Here is a 25824-nt window from a genome sequence, read left to right on the forward strand (position 1 = left end):
CAGACTAGACTTCCCATCATGGCACAGCGGAAATGAATCCGACTAGGAACCATGAGGTTGGGGGTTCGATCCCTGGCCTTGCTCAGTGGATTAACAATCTGGCACTTCCGTGAGCCGTGGTGTAGGTCAAAGACGCAGCTTGGATTTGGCGTTGCTGTGGCTGTGGCTGTGGCCAGCAGCTGTAGCTTGGATATGACCCCTAGCCTGGGAACCTCCACATGCCATTGAGTGTGGCCCTAAAAAAAGACCAAAAAAAAAAGAATATCAGGCTAGAAAACTCACTCCTGACCCCTAGCAGATATATGTCCCTTACAAACACAAGCCATTGGTCTACACATTCAAGCCCTCGGCATGCTGGAAAGCAAGATATCTTTTTTTGGTAGCTATAGTTCTTATGGTTGGACAGACTTTTTTGGTTGTTTTTTTGTTTTATTTTATGCCCCCACCTGCAGCACATGGAAGTTCCCAGGCCAGGGACTGCATCTGAGCCACAGCTGCAGCAATAGCTCCTTTAACCTACTGCACCAGGGCTAGGGATCCAAACGCACACCTCCGCAGCAAACTGAGCTGCTGCAGTTGGATACTTAAACCCACTGTGCCAAGGTGGGAACTCCGTAGGGGCATTTCTCTATAAGACCTGAATTAGAGCTGTATTTCTCCTAATGGGGAAGGAATGTCAGAAACAGAATCTTTAAGTGGCTTTGTCAAAAGAAACACACTCTCACATGCCCCCTCTTCCCAGTCAAAAGTCCCGGTGTTAGGAGAAGGGGGTCCTGGCACTGAAGTGGGTGTGCAGCTGTCCCTCAGGCCTGCAAGAGTCAAACACAGAAGAACAAACAGGGAAAAATATGTTGTGACAATAAGAAAGCAATGTAAAAAATGAGAATTCTCATCTTGTTTTTTATTTCTTCTACTTTTACAAAACAATTTTTTCAAAACCCTTTTACAAAATTTAAAAAAAGACACATATACACGACATGCAGGAGATGAGAATAATGTTCCTCTAATACAAAGGCATTAATATTTCACGTGCTAGACAGCACACCAGCCATGGTTATTTCTTAAGACCAGAACGCCCAGAGTTAATCACTTCGATATTTTTCAATGCCGTATTTTTGGTTGTGGGACTTCATTTGTCTGAACTGCTCTGTTTTTCAGTCTCTTTCCAAGTAGTTGCCAGAGGCTTCCGGAGGGTTTCTGGAAGCATGAATGTTAGTATTCCACTCATGAAGGCAAAAGTTCCAACAAGCAACTAGAAGGAATTAAAAAAAAATAATAAATGACACATTGAGAAAGAAATGTACCCTTCGGAGAATAATCATTTCTGAACCTTTTTCAGAGGGCAATAGAATGGAACTGGACATAATTTTCATTTTTATTCTTCAGTGAGACCTTTTGGGTTACTTATGCTGGGCTGGGTTTTTTTAAGATTTTTTTTTTTTTTTTTGGTCTTTTTTAGGGCCACACCCTCGGTGTATGGAAGTTCCCAGGCTAGGGGACGAATCAAGTTGTAGCCTCTGGCCTACATACACCACAGCCACAGCAACGTGGGATCCAAACAGCATCTGTGACCTACACCACAGCTCATGGCAACACCGGATCCTTAACCCACTGAGTGAGGCCAAGGATGGAACCTGCATCCTCATGGATACTAGTCAGATTCATTTCTGCTGAGCCACAACGGGAACTCCTAAGATTTTTTAAAATTATGGTTGATTTACAAAAATTGTTCTGTCAATTTCTGCTGTACAGCAAGGTGACTCAGTCACACACACACACACACACACACACACACACACACACACACACATATTCTTTTTCTCACATTATCCACCATCACTGACTAGGCTTAATCTGATCATTTATTAACCACTGAGGAGCACTTACTCAATAAATACCAGTTACCTCTCACATTATTACACAAGTAAGCACTGTTCTAGGAGGTACACAGAGAAAAAAAAAAATCCCTGTCCTCCTGTATTCCCAGACTCCAGAGTCTTGTGGGGAAACTAAGAGCCTTGGAAGTGGACTTGAGGGTCAGAGACTGTCTTAGCCAACCTTGCCCCTGCCTCAATTATCAACATGCTATCAGTATTCGATAAATGGTGGGGAATGAATGGCTGAATACCCCCATGCAGGAATGACTGCTTCAATGAACCAAAATCTATAGAATTTAGGGGGAAACAAAACAGAGGCAATGGAAACTAACTGCTACTTGGGGGGGGGGAGGTTTCCAAGTGATTTCCTATCAATATTCAGAATTTCTTTACTTTCCAGGTTTTGAAACATAAAAGGCAATCTTCAGACTAGCACCATGATGTTTGCTTTTAAAAATGCAAATCACGTTAAAAAGTAAAGTCTGCATATCTTTTCTCTGTTGATCATTACAAAGATTTTCAATAGACTTTAGAACTAAATCTCTACATGGTCTGTAAAAATTTTGTCCTTAGAGATAAACTCCTTCAGCAAAAAGTACTGCCTGGGAAAAGCCCCTAAAAATAGATTAAAGCAAGGTTTTTCTCATATATCTGTATCCTTGGTGCTTCTACAGCCTCTGAGACACATTGCAACTGTGATGTGACATGATGCCACATCAATAAAAGGGGTGACCTGGGAAGACAGCTCTTTTCTTTGTTTTGCAGACACTGATGACTTACTTCTTAGAAATATGGCAAGTAATTAGAAATTACTTAGAAATACAAAGTAAGCCTTAAAACAGCAGAAGAATTTAAAGGTGACATTGCAAAGGACGTTGAAACCCCAGAAGAGCCTGTCAGGGTCTGAAAAACAGTAAGTCTAAACAAGAAGAAGAATCAAATGGAGGATCCAAGACAGGACTGGACTGTCTTTTTTTTAACTGACTATTCTCTTTAGCAACACTAGGCAGGCACTGAACAAACTCAGAGTCCTCCATCCTCCCTCTCACTCTAAGCAGAAGGTCTGATCTCCCGCCATCCCGGCCAGCGCCCCCAACCCCTCCACAAACATCCCAGCGGAGTTCCCGTCGTGGCTCAGTGGTTAGCGAATCTGACTAAGAACCATAAGGTTGCGGGTTCGATCCCTGGCCTCGCTCAGTGGGTTAAGGATCTGGCATTGCCATGAGCTGTGGTGTAGGTCGCAGATGCGGCTTGGATCCCGTGTTGCTGTGGCTGTGGCTGTGTTGTAGGCCGGTGGCTACAGCTCCAATTGGACCCCTAGTCTGGGAACCTCCATATGCCGTGGGAGCGGCCCAAGAAATGGCAAAAAGACAAAAAAAAAAACAAAACACAACAACCTCCTCCACCCCACCTCTCCCTCCCCCTGGCCAAGAGGAGCCTTCGTCACCTCTCACCACCTCCTGTGGGTGGGAGGTGGAGGGGCTGGGGAGTGTCTTCCTCCATCAACAGACCTCCCCCTTTCTCACAAAGTTTTGATCTTTTCCCTCCCCTTAAAAAAATAAAAGTTTTGAGCCTCTGATAATCTTGGTACCCACTCTGCCCAGAACTTGGACTTGCCACCCATGTGGCCTTGGGCAAGCAACTTAACTTTTCTGCTCCTCAGCTTCCTTATTTGTAAAATGGAAATAATAATAGTACCTGCCCTGAAAGGACTAAGTCAAAGGACACATTTAAGGCACTTAAAACAATAAATGCTACTCATGTCTTTTTTTTTTTTTTTTTTTTTTTGTCTTTTTGCCTTTTTCTAGGGCTCCCGAGGCATATAGAGGTCCCCAGGCTAGGGGTCTAATTGGAGCTGCAGCCGTCGGCCTACACCATAGCCACAGCAACTTGGGATCCGAGCCATGACTGTGACCTACACCACAGCTCAGGGCAACGCCGGATCCTTAACCCACTGAGCAAGGCCAAGGATCGAACCCTCAACCTCATGGTTCCTAGTCGGATTTGTTAACCACTGCGCCACGACAGGAACACCTACTCATATCTTTTGAAATAAGCAAAAGAGGCCCTCTGCCTCAGCCCACACCCACTCCAGCCCCCAGCCCATCCTCTCCCATGGCGTCACTGCTTCTCCTTCCATCCTGCCCCCTGCAGCATGGCCCACTCCCACCTCCCACAGAAGCTGCTCTTCCCAGGCCCCATATTCGCAGCTGCCAAACAGGATGGACGTTTTCCTGTTCTGCTCCTTCTTTGCCACTGTCCCGTCCTACCTTCCTCACCTTCCCCTCCTTCTTTGGGGTCCTGGTCACCTCCCCGGCTGCTATGCCTTGGTCTCCACCCTGGACCCCTCTTCCCATCAGACTTCAAGTGCCACCATCCCCAGGGTTCTACTTTCCAGTCTCCCTCACTTCTTCAGAAGTTGACTTCCAAATCTGCACCTCCCGTGGGAGCTGCCTCCCTGAGCTCCCAGGCCTGTAAAGGCACCTGCCTCCTGGACGCCTTACCAGCCAGCAGGCAGGCACTTCACACTCATCACACACAATTCAAGTGCACTGTCCTTCCCCACCTCAACCTTGGTCTTCCTCCTGGGCTCCCTCCAGCCTGGAGAACAACCCTTCCATCCCTTCAGCTGGCCCCCCGCTCCACCATACCCAACTGGGCACAGGTCCTGGGGTTACAACTCTTCCATCCTGTCCCTCTCCAAACCCACATTTAGTCTGAATGTTCTGTTCTGATCTCATCTTCTGATTCCCACCACCCACCCTGAGTGTTCGCAATAATGCTTGCACCCAAACTCAAACTGGCCATGTTTCTTTTCTCCACTAAGTTTTTGCCTTTCTGCTCCCTCTGCATGGAATTCCCTTCTCTCCTTCTCCACCTGGCTGACTCTCACTGGCCTCTCCGGACACAGATCAAAGGCCCCCTCCTCCAGGAAACCTCCCCTCTGGCACTAGTCTGGGTTGGTAGCCCTCTCCTATAACCCCTGAACCCCAGAATTTCCCTACTACAGCCCTCTTCCCTCGGGTCTCTGCCTTCCCTCCCAGATTGGACATCTCTCAGGACAAATGCTGTTTCTTTCATCTCTGCTCCTTATCACCTAGCAAGGAGGTGAGTTCAAAGTCAACACTCAACCTGGGCCAAATCAGTTCACGAATACAAAGACAGTATGAATTAGATGTCCCCTTTTTTCTTAGATTCCTAAAAATAAATGTTTGATAATAAAAGCATCAGAATGAGTGATTTTCATTTACTTCTTTTTAAAAGAGAAAATATAAACATATCTTCTAGATTAGTGTTTCTATTCCTCAAAATGAAAACACTGGCTTTCTAGGCAGTTTGACATCTATAAAAAAGCTTAATGAGAAATTTAATAACATATTTTTACTCATTAAAAGTAACAGGCAACATCTGGTGCATCCAAATGAAGCTCATTCGCAGAATATTTTTACAAACATACACTGACCCCGCTGACAGAGAGGCTGTCCTGGAGAAGGGGTCCAGGGTCAGGGAGGAGGAGGGCTTTATTTCTCTGCATCCCCTTCAGGACTGTTTGTTTTTTGTTTGTTTAACCTATTCCAAAGGCACGGTATTTGGGTTTGAACCCAAGCTCTGTCAGTTTTAAGGTGTGTGACCCTGGACTAATAATTACTCTCTGGACATTAGTCTCTACATCTATGCACTGGGGACAGCAAAAACAGTACCTGCATTCTATGAAGACGCCTTTTTGTAAAGTACTTAAAATAGGGCCTATCACATAACAAGCACTATTTAAATACCTGTTTAAGTAAAATTAAAAATCCCTCTTAAGGAGTTCCCATCTTGGTGCAGTGGAAAGGAATCCAACTAGGAACCAAGAGGTTGTGGGTTTGATCCCTGGCCTTGCTCAGTAGGTTAAGGATCCAGCGTTGCCATGAGCTGTGGTATAGGTTGCAGACACGGGTTGGATCTGGTGTTGCTGTGGCTGTGGCATAGGCCAGCAGCTGTAGCTCCAATTCTACCCCAAGCCTGGGAACCTCCATATGACGCGGGTGCGGCCCTACAAAAAGAAAAAAAAAGACACACACAAAAAAATCCCTCTCACCTCCATAGTCCATAATGGATGCTTATGGATGTCCTTTTTAAAAAAAAAAAAATCTTTATTTGGTTTTAGTGGTTTTTAATAGCAGTTTGCCTTTAGAGATTGATATATCTTCTGGGTGTCTTAGCTTATTTTTAAAAGCATCTTTTCCATTTTTATCTTTTAGTTATTTAATGAGGAACATAAAGTGCTGGCACAAAGAAGATGCTTCTGGAAAAGTCCATGTCCTAAGAAGACTGGAGGATGCTCCAAAACCCCTTCTTGTGCAGACCAGGCCCAACCCTGCCCCCAATTAAGTGAACTTGCCTGAGGGCCTGTTCCTGGGACATGAATGAGACCCATGCTAAGCCAACAACTCTCAAAGAAAATGCAGGCACATACCACCTGTGTGTGCAAGATGACTTTTTTTAGGTTGTCTCAACTTATTTTATTGTAGGATTTTGTCAGTGTATTTTAGAAAAACATATAACTAGAATAACACCCATGGCTTCACTGTTGTTGTTTAGGGCAAAGCTAAATTTTAAAAGCCAATCTATTTGATTTAAAATATTAAGTGAATTATAATTATGAATGGCACACAAGGGGAGAGAAAGGCTTTGCTGGACCCAGTTGTGGGATATACAAAATGCCCTATCCAACAAGAGTGGAATGGTTTAACTGGGGGACAAAGGTATGCATGCAAATAGCACAGCCAGACTGTGACGCTGGGCTGTGGAAAGGGTACCTGTAAAAAGACACGCAGACCTGGGAAAGGGAGAGGAAAGGTCACTGGATCTCGGTGGCCTTCTTGAAGAAGTGGGGGCTGCTCTGAGTCTTAAAAGATTCCTGGGGGCTGCCTCATCTAAACCCCTAGAACATTTGGCCTCCACGAGTTGTGTAGCAGAGCAGTACAGAATGAGGCAAGTGTGTCCAGTTCTGGTCTCATTTCCCCAGCTACATAAGTCATAGCCATTAAGCTCCAGAACAGCCTCCTCCAGAAGATCCTGGCAGGGCCATCGCTCTCCACAAAGCTTGGGAAGACCCCGTGAAAGGGACTTCACAGAGGTGCTGGGAAGAAATCACTGCCTTAATGCATCTTATGTTTCTGGGTGCCCTTCAAGGCTCTGACCCAGATGGAGTTAGAGCTTCTGAAGCAGCCTGAGTCCTAATGGTTCTTGGTTTACCTCTTAAAATGAAAAGAAAAAAATGCTGTATCTGTCTATCTACCTACTATAAAATATAATTTCTTTAAAGTGCATAAAACAGGGGAGTTCCCGTTGTGGCACAGTGGTTAACGAATCCGACTAGGAACCATGAGGTTGCAGGTTCGATCCCTGCCCTTGCTCAGTGGGTTAAGGATCTGGCGCTGCTGTGAGCTGTGGTGTAGGTTGCAGATGTGGCTCGGATCCCGAGTTGTTGTGGCTCTGGCGTAGGCTGGCGGCTACAGCTCTGATTAGACCCCTAGCCTGGGAACCTCCATATGCCACGGGAGCGGCCCAAGAAATGGCAAAAAGACAAAACAAACAAACAAACAAAAAAAAAAATAGGGAGTTCCCGTCGTGGCGCAGTGGTTAACGAATCCGACTAGGACCCATGAGGTTGCGGGTTCGGTCCCTGCCCTTGCTCAGTGGGTTAAGGATCCGGCATTGCCCTGAGCTGTGGTGTAGGTTGCAGACGCGGCTCGGATCCCGCGTTGCTGTGGCTCTGGCGTAGGCTGGTGGCTACAGCTCCGATTCAACCCCTAGCCTGGGAACCTCCATATGCCGCGGGAGCGGCCCAAGAAATAGCAACAACAACAACAACAACAAAAGACAAAAAGACAAATAAATAAATAAATAAATAAATAAATAAAGTGCATAAAACAGGAGTTCCCATTGTGGCTCAGCAGGTTAAGAATCCAGCTAGCATCAATGAGGATGCAGGTTCGATCCCTGGCTCACTCAGTGGGCTAAAGGATCTGGCGTTGCTGTGGCTGTGGTGTAGGCTGGCAGCTGCAGCTCCGGTTCAACCCCTAGTGTGGGAATTTCCTATGCTGTGGGTGTGGTTCCAAAAAGACAAAAAATAAATAAATAAAATAAAATGCATAAAACAAATGCATAGTTTAAGAAATAATGATAAAGCACACACATCATGGTCTTTCTTGTTCACTCATAACAAAATACTGCTTGCATCCCAGAAGCCTCCCCCTCTGTTCTCCACAGGAGGAGGTCTTGCTCTAGTCAAGGAGCCTTATCTGTTTTCCTGGTTTTAACATCACTTTCATGGCTACAAAATGACTGTGTAAAACTAGTCCCATTTTCTTATTAAAAAAAAAAAAAAAAAAAAAACAGATACATGGAAATTTGATGGGGAGAGGTGGGAAAGAAGCACTCTACCCAGGGGGTGTTCAGGCAGAGGAGGGGTAATGAATGAGAACAGGATGGGCGTAGAGAGGAGGAAAAAGTCTGTGAGGAACCGAAACCAAATAGGGAAGATGGTCCAGGGTCCACCTGGAGAGGGTGTGAGTATCAGGCAGAGTTTGGGTTTTATTCTGAAGGTGAGGGGCAGATGCATGGGAGCTGTGGTTCCGAAAACTATTCTGATGGGGTGGGGGGGGGAGGTGCAGGGCGGAGACGGATTGTGAAGGAGGAGCTGAACCGGGAAGCAGGCAAGTTGGGCGATTTTGAGAGAGAAGGTGAGGATCCCGTGTCATGGCTTGGGAGGAGAGGGGGAATTAGGAGCATGATGCGAAAGTGTCATGCTAGAGGACACAGGCTCCTACCCCAGAGTGGAGACAGAAGAGGGAACATAAGTCACTAACTATCTGAGTCTGGGACACAGTGAAGTTGTAAGATGCCCTGGGAGAATACCCCGTGAGGCTGATAGGTCTGCAGTTTGGAAGAGTAGGCAGAACTCAGGAGAGGTTATCCATGTAGGGGTTGGGAAAGACGGCCAGGACGGTCAAGAAGAGTGAGTCTCATTAAGGGGCAATTGGAAGAAGGAAGAGCAGAGGAGGAGACTAAGAGGGAACCACCTAGAGAGAGCTACGGCCAAGAAGTTTGGGAGAGGGAGCCTGGAAGAGGAGGAGGAGGGCCAGCACATCCAGGGCTCTCCCCAAGTCACTGCAGCACCTTGGGCAACCCCCCCCCACTTCCCCCACCGTCCCCACCTCCCTGCCTGCAGCCTTTCCTCCAGGTCTCCCATCTTCCTCTTGACCCAGGTATGTAACAGAGCTCCATGGGGCTTCCCAAGTTCTCAGTTCGACAAGGAAATCGGCAAACTGCTCTCACTCTTCACACACAGGCAAAGAGCTCACACCACTGGAACAGGAGGAAGCACACAGGCAGCCTCACTGGAGAAGGGCCCCTCAAGTTGAAGGGGAAGCTGAAAACCACAGATCCCTAACCTCTCCACCAGACACCACGGGATCCTTCCAGGAGCAGCTGCCTCCAGAACTGGCCTTGACCAGGCCACACAGTGGGAACACAGAGGCAAGGGTTGGGCATGGGAGCCAGGTGGAGGGGTGCAGGCTGAGAGCCCAGAGCCCAGAGCTCTCCCTGTGCAATCCCGGCTTCATGATATGGTTGAGGGGAGACCCTCTCAGGGGAGAGGGGCAGAGCTGAAATTAATTAATGGCTCATAAGGGGGTGGGAATGGGAAAGTGGAAGGCAATCAACCAGCAAGAAAACAGTAACCAGGAAGTTCCTGTTGTGGCTCAGCGGTAGAAACCCCGGTAGTAACCATGAGGATGGGGGTTCGATCCCTGGCCTTGCTCAGTGGGTTAAGGATCCCAGATTGCCATGAGCTGCTGTGTAGGTCATGCCTCAGATCTGGGGTTGCTCTGCCTATGGTGTAGGCCACCAGCTACAGTTCCTATTCAACCCCTAGCCTGAGAACTTCCATATACCACGGTTGTGGCCCTAAAAAAACAAAAACAAAAACAAAACAAAACAGAAACAAAAAACAATAAATAAATAAAAAAGAAAAGAAAACCGCAACCACCACACTACTTACTAACTGGTGCGCTGTTAATAAGGTTTCTACAAACCGCCATAACTGAATTATAAATTGGATCCCAGGAAATAAAAACAGAACTTAGCTGCTCTGCCTCTCTGCTATCTCAGTAAAGTTCTATGAACTGATGAACACCTGTGGCATGAAGATCCAAATGCTGGAGAGATAAACACAGAACGGGGCCATGATGCTTCCCACACGGCTCACCATGCTGCCACTCCCCACGGCCAGTGACCTGAAAACAACCAAGAGTATTAAGACAGCAGCAAGAAGGCAAGACAAGTGGGGCACCCATGATGCAGAGAATGAAGGAACAGCTGCCTGAGAGAGGGAACAGCTGCCTGAAACCCCTGTCCACCTTCCCAGCAGAGAATAAATTAAAAAACACAAGTTGGCTTAATATGCTTAGAAATCATTTTATTCTACTTTTTCAAGAATGGTTCATGATTCATTTTCACATTCTGTGAAACAGTGATGTATACAAGCATGCAGATAATTCAAGACAATTTAAGACCAAAAAAATCCCCAACCTGTACACCAATCTTCATCAGCTATGCAGGCCCCTACATACACTCATTCAGGCTAATACTGAGGATAACATCGGTCTTCTAGAGCAGGAATTTATTTGAGATATGGAGTGGGAATTTGGGAGGCCAAAAGATTTATATCTATGGAACATTCTATCTCAATTTTTTAAAGTCCAGCAACATCTTAAAGTGCTTTTCTTTGAAAGTTATTTAAAGAAATCTTATAGAATGTTTAGTAAAAAACAAAGAATATGCTTCCTCTGTGAATAAATATCTTTTATTAAGCCTAGGAGAGAGGCTCCAGGAGAAACCAAACCTGCCAAAGTCCCCATCTCAGACTTCTAGCCTCCACAATGATGGGAAAATACACTTCTGTGGCTTAAGCCCCCAGCCCGTGGTGTTTTGTTTGACCCTAACAAACTAATACAACTGACATCAAGACACACATCCTGAGAAAATTAGCCTTGAGTCTGGTGGAAGTCAACTGTCTTTGAGATTTTAAATGTTTTTAGGATAGGAGAGTGTGAGTTCCAAAAAAAGTTCTCTAATATCCTTGCTAATAACATGCAGACAAAGCCTCAGATTCAGAAACATCACCCTCATGTGTCGTCCCATATCTTGGATTTCCGGCAACTTCCACAGAAGAAAAGCATTTATCCTCAAGGGCCAGATATAATGAAATGACACATATGTGAAAGAGAACACGAAAACAACAGAAAAATAAGGAACTCTTACCTTACAATGGTTGGATACAGCTCTGCTGTGTAAAGGTAAATGAGGCCAAAGGCTGCCCCTATGGAAAACTTTCCAGCCATGGTTGCCACCATTAGACAAACATGGTAATCCTGCAAAAGAAAAAAACAAACAAAGAACAGGAGCAAGGCTGACCATCATTGTGTCATCAGGTCATTTTTTTTTTAATGATTTTTTATTTTTTCCATCATAACTGGTTTGCAGTGTTCTGTCAATTTTTAATACTTTTAAAGAAAAATATAAAGTCTTGGAGTTCCCGTAGTGGCTCAGTGTTAACAAATCCGACTAGGAACCATAAGGTTCCGGGTTCGATCCCTGGCCTCGCTCAGTGGGTTAAGGATTTGGTGCTGCTGTGAGCTGTGGTGTAGGTTGCAGATGTGGCTCGGATCCCGAGTTGTTGTGGCTCTGGCATAGGCTGGTGGCTACAGCTCCGATTGGATCCCTAGCCTGGGAACCTCCATATGCTGCGGGAGCAGCCCAAGAAATGGCAAAAAGACAAAAAAAAAAAAAAATATATATATATATATATACATATATATATATATAATTTAAAATTATCACATAAAACTTTCTAATTCTCCAGTATTTTTCAGAACAATGAAAAAGTTTTGTTTCTGTTTGAATTTATTTTGTAAACCCTACACATGGTCTGACCAAGTTTTCCATCTTTATGAAATTTAGAGGAAAGCTTTACTGCACCTCCCCCCAGACTTGGGGATTTCAAATTACCAAATAAGAAAAGCCATTTGGGAGGAGACACTTCAGAATGAGACCTGCCCAGATGGTGTGTTTCTGCTGCCGTCCCTGATGTGTTCCACTTCAAAGCACGGCTCACAAAGACCTTCCACAATCCATCTTTTCTCTCCTCCCCTGTCTGCCAGCTGGGTGTTGAGTCCCAGGTGACCTTGGAGTTTATGTGTTAAGGATGGCAGTGCCTCTGTCAACCTGGGTCTCTGAGTGACTCCATGGAGCCAAATACCCCCTCACTGTTCCCACAGCCACCAAAGAGGTACACCCACACCAAACTTTCTATGGGCAGGAAATAAATGTCTATGATGTGAAGTCACTGCGATCTGAGGCTGCCTCTACTAGAGCAGGTAGTGTCACCTTGTGACCTGAATCACTATTGTAAACAATATTTGTTGAATGAATTAATGGAACTTAAAATCATATTGGGTTGACATTACCATTTGGAGAGAATTTTAAAGAGAGGGGAGAAATTTGTGGTTAAGGGTTAGTGCTCTATTTCTAGAAATCCCCATGAGCCATGTCCCTGTCGTTCTTTACTTCTGGGGCTTAACCACTGTAGATCTTGAAGGTTCTAGGGTTCCCTAAGTCTTCAACAGGTCAACAGCTGCCATCACCTCAACTAATATAACTGCAAACCACTTAAAAGCACAAACATAAAAGGTATGAATGAAGCTCCTTCAAATTGACATAGACCTTGTTTTAACTGGCATGAATCAGTTGTCAATCAACTGGAAATTTCAATATATAAAATATTTGCTTTGGCAACCCTAATAACTAAGTGAAGTGTTACTATAAAAGGAAGGCACTGGTTAGCTTAAATGAAAAGGTCAAACAATATGCACAACTTAAAATGCCTGGATCTAAATGTGGAGACACTACTGGTTAAGAATTATATAATCACCAAATGAAATTTTATAAAATATTTTCAAGTACTGTTACAGGGACCAAATTTTGCAAATGGAGAATGAAAATACAGGTTCTAATAACATTTGGGGAGGGAGCACTTCTGGGTGCAAGAGGTATTCTAGGGCTGGAGCTTGACAAAATATAGGGATATGAAAGCCATCTTGGTAGTTTATGGCAGTGTTTTTCACTGAGAAATTCCATTTTTAAAAACAAGCTACTTGGGAGATTTAAGCATTATAGAAATTGGAAACTACTAGTCTACCACAGTGAAAAGCAAGAGTATTTAAAGTGGAACAGTCCTGCACATGAGACCCATCATATCTTCCAGCTGTCTCCATGGCTCCCTCCCTCCTTCAGGTTTCTGATCATATGTCACCTTCTCTGCGAGGCACACCATCCTCAGTCACCTTGGAAAAAATGAAATCGTGTACGTGTGTTCCTTGCTCCATACACAGTCATTCTCTACCCCTCATCCTATTTTACCCATCTTCATTATGCCCAGAGAAACTTGACTTACTGCATGCCTTCAGCACCCAAAAAGACCTGGCACATACTAGATGCTGGCAGATCTTTCATGAATGAATAAAGGTTTAAGATAATGATCATCACAGGAGGCTGCGATCTGCTCTCCCCGATCAAGATCATCATGTTTACAAAATACAATACTGGTTCCTTCTGTGGCACAGTGGATTAAGATTCCAACTGTAGGAGTTCCCATCGTGGTGCAGCGAACACCAACTAGGAACCATGAGGTTGCAGGTTTGATCCCTGGTCTTGCTCAGTGGGTCAAGGATCCTGTGTTGTTGTGGCTGTGGTGTAGGCCAGCAGCTACAGTTCCCATTCCCCTAGCCTGGGAACCTCCATATGCCCCGGGTGTGGCCCTAAAAAGACAAAAAAAAAAAAAAAAAAAAAAAAAATCCAACTGCAGCATTTCTAGGTCGCTGACAAGGTGTGAGTTCGCTCCCTGGCCAGGCACAGTGGTTAAAGGATCCAGCATTGCCACGGCTTTGGTGTAGGTTGAAGCTGCAGCTCTGATTGAATCCCTGGCCAGGGAGCTCCCATATGCTGCCAGTGCAGCCATTAAAATAATAATAATAATAATACTACACTGACCATTTCTGGGAAGTGGGGTTATGGGCTTCCCCCAACCCATCATTTCTTTTTTTTCCTTTAATCTCTATAAAACAAAGAATGATTTTTTTAAGAAAACATTTTAAATAGTTTGTATGAACTCTACCCATATGTCTTAATTCATCTTCCATTTCATAAGCTAAAAATGGTCCCATTAAGGTGTCATAGTAAAACTAACCATTCCCTAAAAAAAAAAAAAAAAAAAAAAAAAAAAAAAACAAAAACCCATAAAACAGCTCACCTGGGGGATCACCATAATCACACCATTGGTCACTGCACTTGAGAGAAGGGAGAAACCCAGAATGCATCTTCTCCCCAAACGATCCATCCCGACGCACACAAAGATGTAGGCAGGAATCTCCACTATACCTGTCATGGAGCAAAAGGACCCATTGCTATCAGCCATAGCATCCAACTGAACAATGGGACACTACCTTCTAACCCACCACCGAAAAGGAATGGTCAGCCCTCTTTCTGCTTCCGGTGGGGTTTCTAAGAACTATCCAACAACTGCCTAAGAGGCAGCAAGCCCTACAACTTTTAAACTCAGAGGAGCAGAGAGGATGTTTTCTGTGACATGGCCTATGACCTATCCCCTGCCCTCGGCATCTCATCCCCAACTAGGCTGGAAGCTCCCCTGGACACAGCACAAAGCCTGGAGGATAGGCCAGATGAAGGAATAAGTATGTAAATTAATAGACAACGCTGGTCATTTCTGATCTTTGGCTTCTTGCTTGGCAGAACTATGGGGAATTTTTTTTTTTTTTTTTTTTGTCTTTTTGCCATTTCTTAGGCCGCTCCCGCGGCATATGGAGGTTCCCAGGCTAGGGGTCTAATCGGAGCTGTAGCCGCCAGCCTACACCAGAGCCACAGCAACGCAGGATCCTAGCCATCTCTGCAACCTACACCACAGCTCATGGCAACGCCGGATGCTTAACCCACTGAGCAAGGCCAGGGTTCAAACCTGCAACTTCATGGTTCCTAGTTGGATTCGTTAACCACCGAGCCACGACGGGAACTCCATGGGGAAATTTTTGTATCACTAATTTCAAACTCAGAAACTAAAGTATAAAATTCAGGATCAGCTATAACTACTTGATGGATTTTTTTTTTTTTTTTTTTTGGCTGCATCCAGAGCACACAGAAATTCCCAGGCCAGGGATTGAACCTGCGCCATAGCAGTGACAACGCTGGATCCGCAACCACTAGGCCATTGGGGAACTCCGGAGTTTACATAAAGTAAACCTAATATGAATCCCCCACAGGGCAGGGAATTTGTCTTGGATCTCTTTTTGCTCCCCCACAACAAAAAATAAAGAGCAGGAGTTCCCATCGTGGCACAGTGGAAATGAATCCCACCAGGAACCATGAGGTTGTTGGTTTGATCCCTGGCCTTACTCAATGGGTTAGGGATCCAGTGCTGCCATGAGCTGTGGTGTAGGTCACAGACGCGGCTCGGATCTGGCGTTGCTATGGCTCTGGCAATCGGCCTGAGGCTACAGCTCCGATCTGACCCCTAGACTGGGAAACTTCATGTGCTGCAGGTGCAGCCCTAAAAAGACCAAAAAATAAAAAAATAAACAGCTGAATTCCTAAGTCCATAACTGACTTCAAAACCCTTCCTTTGAAGAACCCAAGTTTGTATCTTAGATCTAGAACAACGACAACAACAAAGCTTTGCATCTCTCAGCCAGAATGAAACAGGGAGCAAGCAAGATCTTAGCACAACTGAGCCAGCCCAACTATAGCCTCTGAGAAACTGTCACTATTTATCAGCCTAGACCATCCATGTAATTCAAAGGTCTATTCCTTTGTCCCTCGGCAGCTTGCTTAACCTCAGAACACTACCCACCAGCACCTTTTCAGACTGATGTGCATCTGTCCATTCAAAGCACCTGCACAGGCAGGTCTGGGTCAACATGTCTCCCACGGTTTTAGGAACACCTCACAGGGAGAGGTGGAAACATATTTTCTGAGTTAACATTCTTAGCAGAACATCAGAAATTAAACTCCATTATAGCTGCTCAGAAAAAAAAAAAAAAAAAAAAAGCTGGGAAAGGCAAAAATGAACATTTTGAGCCCTGTTGGAGAAACAGTCCCCTTGCCTTTTCATTAAGACAAATAAACAACTCCAGAGAAAATGCCTCCTTTTCACAGACCCTGTGTAAGGTCCATGTCTGTGGGCCAGAACAGCAGGCACATCGATTACTCCTTTTTTTTTCTTTTCTTTTTTTTTTTTTTTTTTTTTTTCATTTTTATTGCCTCACCTGTGGCTTATGGAAGTTCCCAGGCTAGGGGTCAAATTGGAGCTGCAGCTGCCAGACTATGCCACAACCACAGCCACAGCAATGCCAGATCAAGCCACATCTGTAAACTACGGTGCAACTTGCAGCATCACCAAATCTTTAACCCACTGAGAAAAACCAGGGATGGAACCCACATCTTCACAGAGACAACACTGGATCCTTAACCTGCTGAGCCACAACAGGAACTCCTCTTTTTTTAAGAGTTTACCAAACACATTTCTCTTCTTTTCTTTTTTTTTTTTTTTTTTTTTTTTTTTACTCCATCAAGTACTTTTCAAGATCAAATACAATAATGATTCTCAAAAAAGCCTCATAGGAGTAGGCCTAGATTATTATCCAGACTTTTCCTATTATTAAAAGATTTGAGCCAAGTAAGAGACAGTTCAGGGAGTGGAAATGAGGTCCTATGGGAATAATTAAAAAAAAAAAAAAAACTTGCTCAAAAATTGCACAGCTCAGAAGTGCTGACTAGAAGCACCTGTCAGGCAGAGGACCGCAGGCAAGGACGATGACATGAAAAATCAAAGACAGTAGAGATGATAAAACCATGTTATTTGTCTTGGAAACAGTTTTTTAATATTTATGAGATTTCCTGGTTTCTTGAGAATTTATATCTGCATCAAAATGAAGAAAGTATATTATAAAGATCTAAAACTCCAGCATTCTTAAGCTTCCCCATGCCACATCCCACCCCAACTTGATTCTCCTACTATTTGCTACTCTGTTCTAGAAATACCGCATCCTTTCTCAAATGGACACATAGATGGGTTTGAAGTCAAGATGGGCTCTTTTAAAAACCTGTTGATCTGCCTCAAAAAAAGAGAGAAGTTTTTTTTCCCCTCTTAAAATATCTTTTCTCATAATTCCTACTAAGCTATAGTAAACAAAAACGGATGTGTCATTCGAGCATTTTAATGAGAAGGGATGATATTTACATATAAAATTTTTAAAGTAAATTTTTCTGGGGATAATATAAAGCAGCCTACATGGAAATAACCATGAGTTAAGACTAGCTGGACAAAGGCAGATTTCGAAAAATTCTCTCATGTTTGCTATGAATTTGGTTTACCCTAGAAGTCACACCTCAAGCTAGCACAGCAGGGTCTGAAGTGATTTTAACCTGCTACTGAATTGAAAGAAGCATGACAAAAATAAATTACAGTTGCATGTATTTAGGTTATTTTACTGACTAAAATTCTGAAATTAAGGGCACTTGAAGGTAGAAAGATACCAAAAGATCTCCAAGATATGTTAAATTTTAAAAGGAACGCAACTTGCAAAGAACAGCATATAGTGAATAATCTCATTTATGTTAAAACACAAAACATTTATCTGCACAAATGTGTGGAGATGCATAAAAAGGGATCCAAGAGAGAGTTCCCGTCATGGCGCAGTGGTTAACGAATCCGACTAGGAACCAAGAGGTCTCGGGTTCAATTCCTGGCCTTGCTCAGTGGGTCGAGGACCCAGTGTTGCCATGAGCTGTGGTGTAGGTCACAGACATGGCTCGGATCCCGAGTTGCTGTGGCTCTAGTGTAGGCCAGCAGCAATAGCTCCAATTCGACCCCTAGCCTGGGAACCTCCATATGCTGTGGGAAGCAGCCCTAGAAAAGGCAAAAAGATAGAAAAAAAGGGGGGGGGATTTAAGAGGGCACAAGCCAAATGTGAAAGAGGTTATCTCTGAATGAAAGTTCTGAAATGGTGACAGGCTTAAAGGAGGGAAGCCGTATCTAGAAGAGGCAGAAAAAGAAGGAGGGACTCAAATCCTCTGACTGATTGCAAAATATACACATATTTTTTTGTTCTTTTTGCCTTTTCTAGGGCTGCTTCCCACGGCATATGGAGGTTCTCAGGCTGGGGGTCGAATCGGAGCTGTAGCTGCCGGCCCACTCCAAATCCGAGCCGCTTCGCCACCTACACCACAGCTCACGGCAACACCGGATCCTCAACCCACTGAGCGAGGCCAGGGATCGAACCTGCAACCTCATAGTTCCTAGTCGGATTCGGTAACCACTGAGCCACAACAGGAACTCCTGCTTGCAATTTTTAAAGAAAATATATTCATGTGGAACACTAAAGGAGACCATAATAATATAGTTCGCAGTATTGTTCCTGGTAGGAAAAAAAAAGACAATAGCAACACATTCAAAACTTGGTAGAAATTTCATCACCACTTCAGGGATGCATTTAAATCTAATTTAACCACTTACCCATGAGGAAGAAATTTAAATATTCATTGCCTCCCAAATTAACAGAATTCAAGGAGAAGGAGTAGAACCCAAAACACCCCGTGAACCAAATCAGCCAAACAATAAGTGTCCTTGTTCCAATACTGCAGTCATAAAAGAGATCTGATAAGCTGTGCTTCTCAACTGGTGAGGCCTTGGTACCAGCAGGACCACTGCCAGCCAGGGATAAAAGTTCTGACAGCTTAAAGGATCTTGTCCTATTCCACTTGGCCATCCTATCAATGACTTTCTGTGCTTCTTCATATCTTCCCTCTGAAAGAAGCCAAAAGGGTGTCTCTGGGAGCATCCAACAGCATAGGACAAAGGGGACGGTCACCATGGAGAGAATTATCTGATAGATCCACCAGGTCCTGACAAAGTAGCCTGTCAGAGCAACCACCATGGTTCCAAACGCGAAAAAGGAATGCAAGTGGATGGATGCCCACGTCCGGGACTTCATGCCAACAAATTCCGTCACATAGACAAACACCACCACGAGATAGCCACTTCCAACCTGCAAAACAAAGCAGGGAGAGTGGTCAGATCTCTCTGCAAATCTACACAGACAAAAAGGAAAATGACAAAGCATTGTTTTCTGAAACCCGAAACACATTTATACTATGGTGTTTATGACAATCCATTCTTCTTCAAATGGGTCCTTCCATCTTCTCACACCCTGTCCATCCCAATGGCAAAACCTGAATGGCTATACATGATATGTTAGACATTGCCCTTTGCTTCATTTAAATCTTCCCTCACAGTGTGAATTTATTTCTAAGTTCCTTGCAAATGTGTGTATTGATTTATCCATCTAGAGGAGAGCCCTGTTAGTAAACCCTAAATTTTAAATGGAGACCAAAAAATTTATGGTAACCAGAGAGAAGAAAAACAGGTCTGACTGAAGCTTCATTCTGACAGGCAACAACAACAATGAAACAGACAAATTGGGCTTCATGGAAATGAAAAACGTCTCTGCATCAGAGAACATCAGAGTGAAAAGGCAACTTACAAAATGAGATAATCAAATCATACCTCTGATAGGAGAGTAATATCAAGAATATACAGAGGGAGTTCCCGTCGTGGCGCAGTGGTGAACGAATCCGACTAGGAACCATGAGGTTGCGGGTTCGGTCCCTGCCCTTGCTCAGTGGGTTAACGATCCGGCGTTGCCGTGAGCTGTGGTGTAGGTTGCAGACGCGGCTCGGATCCCGCGTTGCTGTGGCTCTGGCGTAGGCCGGTGGCTACAGCTCCGATTCAACCCCTAGCCTGGGAACCTCCATATGCCGCCGGAGCAGCCCAAGAAATAGCAACAACAACAACAACAACAACAAAAAAGACAAAAGACCAAAAAAAAAAAAAAAAAAAAAAAAAAAAAAAAGAATATACAGAGAACTCCTAAAACTCAACAATAAAACAAACCCGTCTTGAAGGACGTCTGGCCCCATCAGAAACATCCATAAAACATTTGGTCCATACCAAAAAAGTCCTTGAAATCGGTCCCATCAAAAACATGCATGAACATGTTTGGTCTTTGCCAAACGGTTTTGGACAGGACCTGCAACCTACACCACAGTGCATGGCAATGCCAGATCCTTAATCCACTGATCGAGGCCAGGAATCAAACCTGCGTCCTCATGAATGCTGGTCCGGTTCATTAACCGTTGAGCCATGATGGGAACTCCCTCCCCTCCTGCTTTCAAAGACTTTTTACAATCAAACATCTTTTGTAAGATTGCAATTTCACTTTACATCAGAGTAACAAAGAGGCTGGCCTACTAGTGCTCAGCAGCGAGGTGCCTGATGGGGACGACTGTATGAACATGCAGTTTCATATTCTGTGACAACAGCTTTTATTTCCCCCCATGCAACCTTGTAACTGCAAGTCTCAGATAATGAACCCTGATAATGAGGACTCCTCTACTGAAGAATCCAGTTGTTGGGTAAATTTAAACCTTCAAATACTACAAATTTCCCCATTAAGGTAAGCTATAACATCAGTCCCAAAAATGTTTGTTTGTTTGTTTTCAATGCCAATTCTTTCTGAGTCCATTCCCTTTCGAGTCCTACTGGTTACTGCTGTCATGGGATTCAAACACTCCATACACAGCTACCTAAACAATTTCAGAAGACTCTGTGACTCCATTCACACCTGAAACCTCCACTGAGAACACTATTCCTCACGACTACCCTGATCCTACCCCGACATAGCAGCCAGAATGACCACTTTACCTCTGAAGGCACTGAACACTTTCTGTGGATTTCTACTGCCTTTAGGAAACCAGGCAAACTCTTTGTCACCCTATTAGGTCCTGCTAACCATCTCCCCCTCCTTCAGCCTCATCAGTGCATTTTACCTCCTCTCTATTCTCCAGGCCTCTGGACCTTCGAATTTCTCTCATCTCAGGGCCTTGTCACGTGCTGATCCCTCTGCCTGCAAGGTTCTTCTCTCATCCATCCCCAACCCCCCATCATGGGACCCCTCCACTGATGCCCCACCATCATCAGCACAGTATGGAGTTGTTAAGCTGGCCCATCCATGTCTCACCTTCCCACTACAGGGTGGGATCCCTGAAACAGACTGGTCAGGTTTACCTAGCAATACACTGTATGGGCAGATCAATAAATGGGCTGAGTGAATGGATCTGCCTGCATCTTCCCTACTCAAAATTGTATCACAAATACATTTTCCAAAAAAACCAAAGGAAAAAGCCACAGAAAATTAAGGCCATATTTTACAGATGATTTCTATGGGTGGCTGTCTCATTTTCTTGGCTCTGGAAATCAACTCATAGTATTTTACAAGACCAAGATAGGTATTTTTAGAATGATCTTAAATCTTCCAAAAGAGGGCCCTATGCTCTCTCAATACCTTCCTGTGCCTCTGTTGTACTATCATTCCTATCAGAAGGTCTCTTACCAAATCTCGCTCTGCAGCTAAAGGGCCATTTCCTTTTTTTCCCCTTCTTTTCTTTATTGGTTGCCCTGTGGCATGGGGAGTTCCCTTGCCAGTGATCAGATATGAGCCAGAGTCGAGATCTAAGCTGCAGCTATGGTAATTCCAGATCCTTAACCCACTGTGCCAGGTAGGGGATTGAACCTGCGTCCTCGGCTCCCAAGATGTCGCCTATCCCATTGTACCACAGCGGGAACTTCTACAGAGCCATTTCCTTTTATTGTCTCCTCAATAAGGACAGGACTGCTGGTTATCTTTTGTATTAAAAACTCTCTATAGGGAGTTCCCATTGTGGTTCAGCAGTGACAAACCCAACTAGTATCCATGAGGATGTGGGTTTGATCCCTGGCCTTGCTCAGTGGGTTAAGGATCTGGCGTTGCCATGAGCTGTGGTGTAGGTTGCAGAGGCGGCTTGGATCCCACATTGCTGTGGCTGTGGTGTAGGCAGGTGGCTGCAGCTCCAATACTACCCCTAACTTGGGAACCTCCATGTGCCATGGGTGCAGCCCTAAAAAGACAAAAAAAAAAAAAAAAAAAAAAACCCACACAGAAACAAAAACAAACAAAAAAACCCTCTCTATATTCCTAAATATATTAATACTTTTTTAAGATGCGACACCTTCAATTCTCCTAAATTTTCCTTAATGCATCCTCCTATCCTTGGTCATCTGTGTGGCTTTCTAGGAACCCCTCCCAGTCACCGACGAAGACTCCAAAACAGAACACACCACGTTGCCCTCTGAGGGGGTGCAGTGCCCTCCTCCTCTGAGACTGAAGTTCCTGGCTTCTCTCCAGACCTTTGGGGATCATCCACTGTGGTGAGATAGGATGCGTACACTTCTCTGCCTTCAGCAAGAGCACAAGCTCTTCACTCTGCTTTTCTTGACCAGTGACCTCCAAACAGAATCACTGCTGCTGTGGTTTGGAAGTTTGGAACCCATCTGGAAGCCTTACTAAGTGCGGTTCTCCACTTCCACTAACAGTCACTGTTGTGAGGAATGCCGACTCTGCACCAGGTGCTGAATTGTGGATGCTTACCTGAATCTCACTGAATCCTGGTCACAACCCACTTGAAGCACATATAATTTTCTACAGTTTATAGACCAGATATTAAGGTTCAAAGAGGATAACGTGTTTGCCCAAGGTCACAAAGCTGGAAATCAAAGTCATGCCTTTTCCATTATGCTCCCCTGCTCCCCATAACAGAAAGGCTTTCTTGTTTTCATTCTTCCTGCACATTTTACAAATGGTTTTCTTAACAATACACCTTAACAGTCCGGCTCATGCATACAAGACCTGATTAGACCAATCTAATTGCTCAGAAGTAAAATAACTTGCAGCCATTATTTGTTTTTGTTTTGTCTTTTTAGGGCCACACCCACAGCATATGGAGGTTCCCAGGCTAGGGGTTCAATCGGAGCTGCAGCCCCTGGCTACACCATAGCCACAGCAATGCCAAATCCAAGCTGTGTCTGCAACCTACACCACAGCTCACGCTAACACTGGATCCTTAACCCACTGTGCGAGGCCAGAGATCAAACCTGTGTCCTCGTGGATACTAGTCAGATTCGTTTTTGCTGAGCCACAACAGGAAATCCTGCAGCCATTACTTGTAATGACCACAAATAACAACATTTTTTCTTCTTTCTTTCCCTTTAGGTCTTCCTCCCTCCCTCGATCTCCCTGTCTCTTCTCTCTCTTTTTTGCCTTATAATATTGGCTAGAATCCCCAGGCCAATGCTAAGTAGAAGTGGTGTTTCACAGCTTCTTGCTGTCAGTAATTGTGGAATGTGGATCATATGTCAGACACAGAGTCAAATTAAAAGATTCTGCCTTACTGCAACAATTCAAATGAGTTCCATTCTGAGCATAAGGCACTAATATTCTACAGAAAGATTTCTGCAGGAGAGTGAACAAAGATTAGTCCCTGATCTCTCTCACTAGATTCTAAATGAGCAAGACAGAGAGTTAAGATTTAACAGAAAAGTACTGCAATAGAATTAAAGAGGTTAAAAAAAAAAAAAACCCAACTCACCATAGCAAGAAGAAAGCGTGCAATCATGAAGCTGTAATAATCAAATGTGAATGCCACTCCTATGCCACACAGAAATACCCCAATGCTTGTGGTCCACAAGATAACTCGCCTTCCAGTCCTGAAAAAGAAGAATCATACAGTGGAAAGAGCAAAGTATGGCTGTAACAATTTAAACATCCACTCTCATTCATGAAAGATGAGTGTTCCCTATATTTTTAATAGCTTATGTATTTGATTGTTATTCATTCATTTATTTGGGGCAAGTCATGAGTTAACACATGATTTCTATAAGAGGCCAGTTTTTCAGTTGACAGGCCTCTACCTGTGCTGCTAATATAGACACACCATCACTCTGGGTAGTCCCCAGGGGACCTCTGAACCTGGCATTGAGAGGAAGGGGAGGGAGGATATATCCTTTCCCTGTCAGGACCTGCTCTATGACCTGCTGGATCATCTTCCCCATCGGGCTGGCTCTGCCCACCAAGAGTGAGACAGCTCTTACTAAGACCCTCTAAAAACACAAGTCTGGCTATGTTCTGCTCCTGGAATAAGTTACTTACTTGCCCTATGATTTCATAATTAGGAAGGACATTTCTTTGTCTAAAAAGCAAATCAATATAATTATACACCTGCAGATTTTAAAAATTGAGATATAACTCACATGCCATAAAATCCAACCTCTTAATATACAACTCAGTAGCTTTTAGTGTATTCACAGAGTTGTGCAACTCTCATCAATACCTAGTTCCAAGACATTTCCATCACTCCAAAAAGAAACTCTGCACCCAGAAGCCACCATTCCTCATACTCTGCTCCCTCCAGCCCTGATAGCCACTAATCTACTTTCTGTCTCTGTAGAGTTGCCTACTGAGGACATTCTATACAAACGGAGTCACACAGTAAGTACATAGCCTGGCTTATGAAGCATTACGTTTTGAAGGTTTACCCATGCTGTGGTATGGATCAGTACTTCAGTTCTTTTTATGACTAAATAATGTTACACTGCATGGCTATCCCATGTTTTGTTTATCTATTCATCAGCTGATGGACATTTGGATTGTTTCTGCTTTTTGGGCTATTATGAATGATGCTGCCATGTACTTTAGTAAACAAGATTTTGTGTAAACTTACGTTTCCAGTTCTCTTGGACATATGCCTAGGAGTGGAACTGCTAGGTCATATGCTAACTTTATGGTTAACTTTTGGAGGAACTGTCAGACTGTTTTCCAGGGTGGGTGCCACAGTTTTACAATCCCACAAATTTTTCCACATCCTTGACAATACTGGTTGTCTTTTTGATTCGGGCCATTCTAGTGAAGTCATATTGGTTCATGTTTCCCTGATGATTAATGATGAGGATTTTTATATGTGTTTATTGGCTATTTGCATATATTCTTTGGCAAAATATCTATCATTTGCCCTTTTGTTTTGTTTTGTTTTTTGTTTTTCCTATTTTTTTTTTCTTTTAAGGGCCGCACCCATGGAATATGGATGTTCCCGGCTCAGGGTCGAATCAGAGCTGTAGCTGCCAGCCTATGCCACAGCCACAGCAATGTGGGTTCTGAGTCGAGTCTATGACCTACACCACAGCTCATGGCAAGGCCAGATCCTTAACCCACTGAGCAAGGCTAGGGATCAAACCTGCATCCTCATGGATACTAGTCAGGTTCACAACCTGTTGAACCACAACGGGAACTCCTCATTTGCGCATTTTTACTGGGTTATTTGTCTTCTTCCTGTTGAGTTATAAGGGTTCTTTATGTAATCTAGATATCAGACTTTCATTAGATATATGATTTGCAAGTATTTTCTCCCAAGGATATGTCCCTGACAGATGACTTTAAGGCAAAAGAATATACTACTGAGGTTCCAACCAACCAACAGGCCTGCCCAGTGCTGCAGAGGTTATGCAGGCAAATCAGAAACTGTCATCTTCATGGCCTCAGCCTTCTCTGCTCTCACACACACTAGCAGGGAATGTTGGTCCTACACATAAAATGCTCCCCAATCTCACTTGAGCCCTGAATGCCATTTAAAACAATTTTTTACCCATCCCTGATCAACCCCCTCTACCACCCACAAAGTCTTCACTCTAGCAGATGAGCAGCCCTCTCCTGCAGAGAAAAGAGACCATCAAAAAGAAAGCCCTGGAGTTCCCGTGGTGGCGCAGTGGTTAACGAATCCGACTAGGAACCATGAGGTTGCGGGTTCGGTCCCTGCCCTTGCTCAGTGGGTTAACGATCCGGCATTGCCGTGAGCTGTGGTGTAGGTTGCAGACGCGGCTCGGATCCCACGTTGCTGTGGCTCT

General features: G+C 44.2%; 1 protein-coding gene across 2 annotated transcripts in view; it reads right to left on the reverse strand.

Moving 5' to 3' along the window:
- SLC22A16 (solute carrier family 22 member 16) overlaps positions 915 to 25824 on the reverse strand; it is a 44882-nt gene continuing 19972 nt past the window's right edge. For both annotated transcript variants that reach the window (XM_021091125.1, XM_003121349.5), the window contains exons 3-8: positions 23517 to 23634; positions 18511 to 19042; positions 14236 to 14363; positions 11190 to 11299; positions 10063 to 10162; positions 915 to 1252 (exon numbers count right to left, since the gene is read on the reverse strand). In XM_021091125.1, coding sequence (XP_020946784.1) covers positions 1130 to 1252; positions 10063 to 10162; positions 11190 to 11299; positions 14236 to 14363; positions 18511 to 19042; positions 23517 to 23634 — 1111 coding nt within the window. In that variant the 3' untranslated portion in view covers positions 915 to 1129. The remainder of the gene's footprint in view (positions 1253 to 10062; positions 10163 to 11189; positions 11300 to 14235; positions 14364 to 18510; positions 19043 to 23516; positions 23635 to 25824) is intronic.

Source organism: Sus scrofa, chromosome 1, assembly GCF_000003025.6.
Source record: "Sus scrofa isolate TJ Tabasco breed Duroc chromosome 1, Sscrofa11.1, whole genome shotgun sequence".
In the NCBI taxonomy this organism is placed as follows: Eukaryota; Metazoa; Chordata; class Mammalia; order Artiodactyla; family Suidae; genus Sus; species Sus scrofa.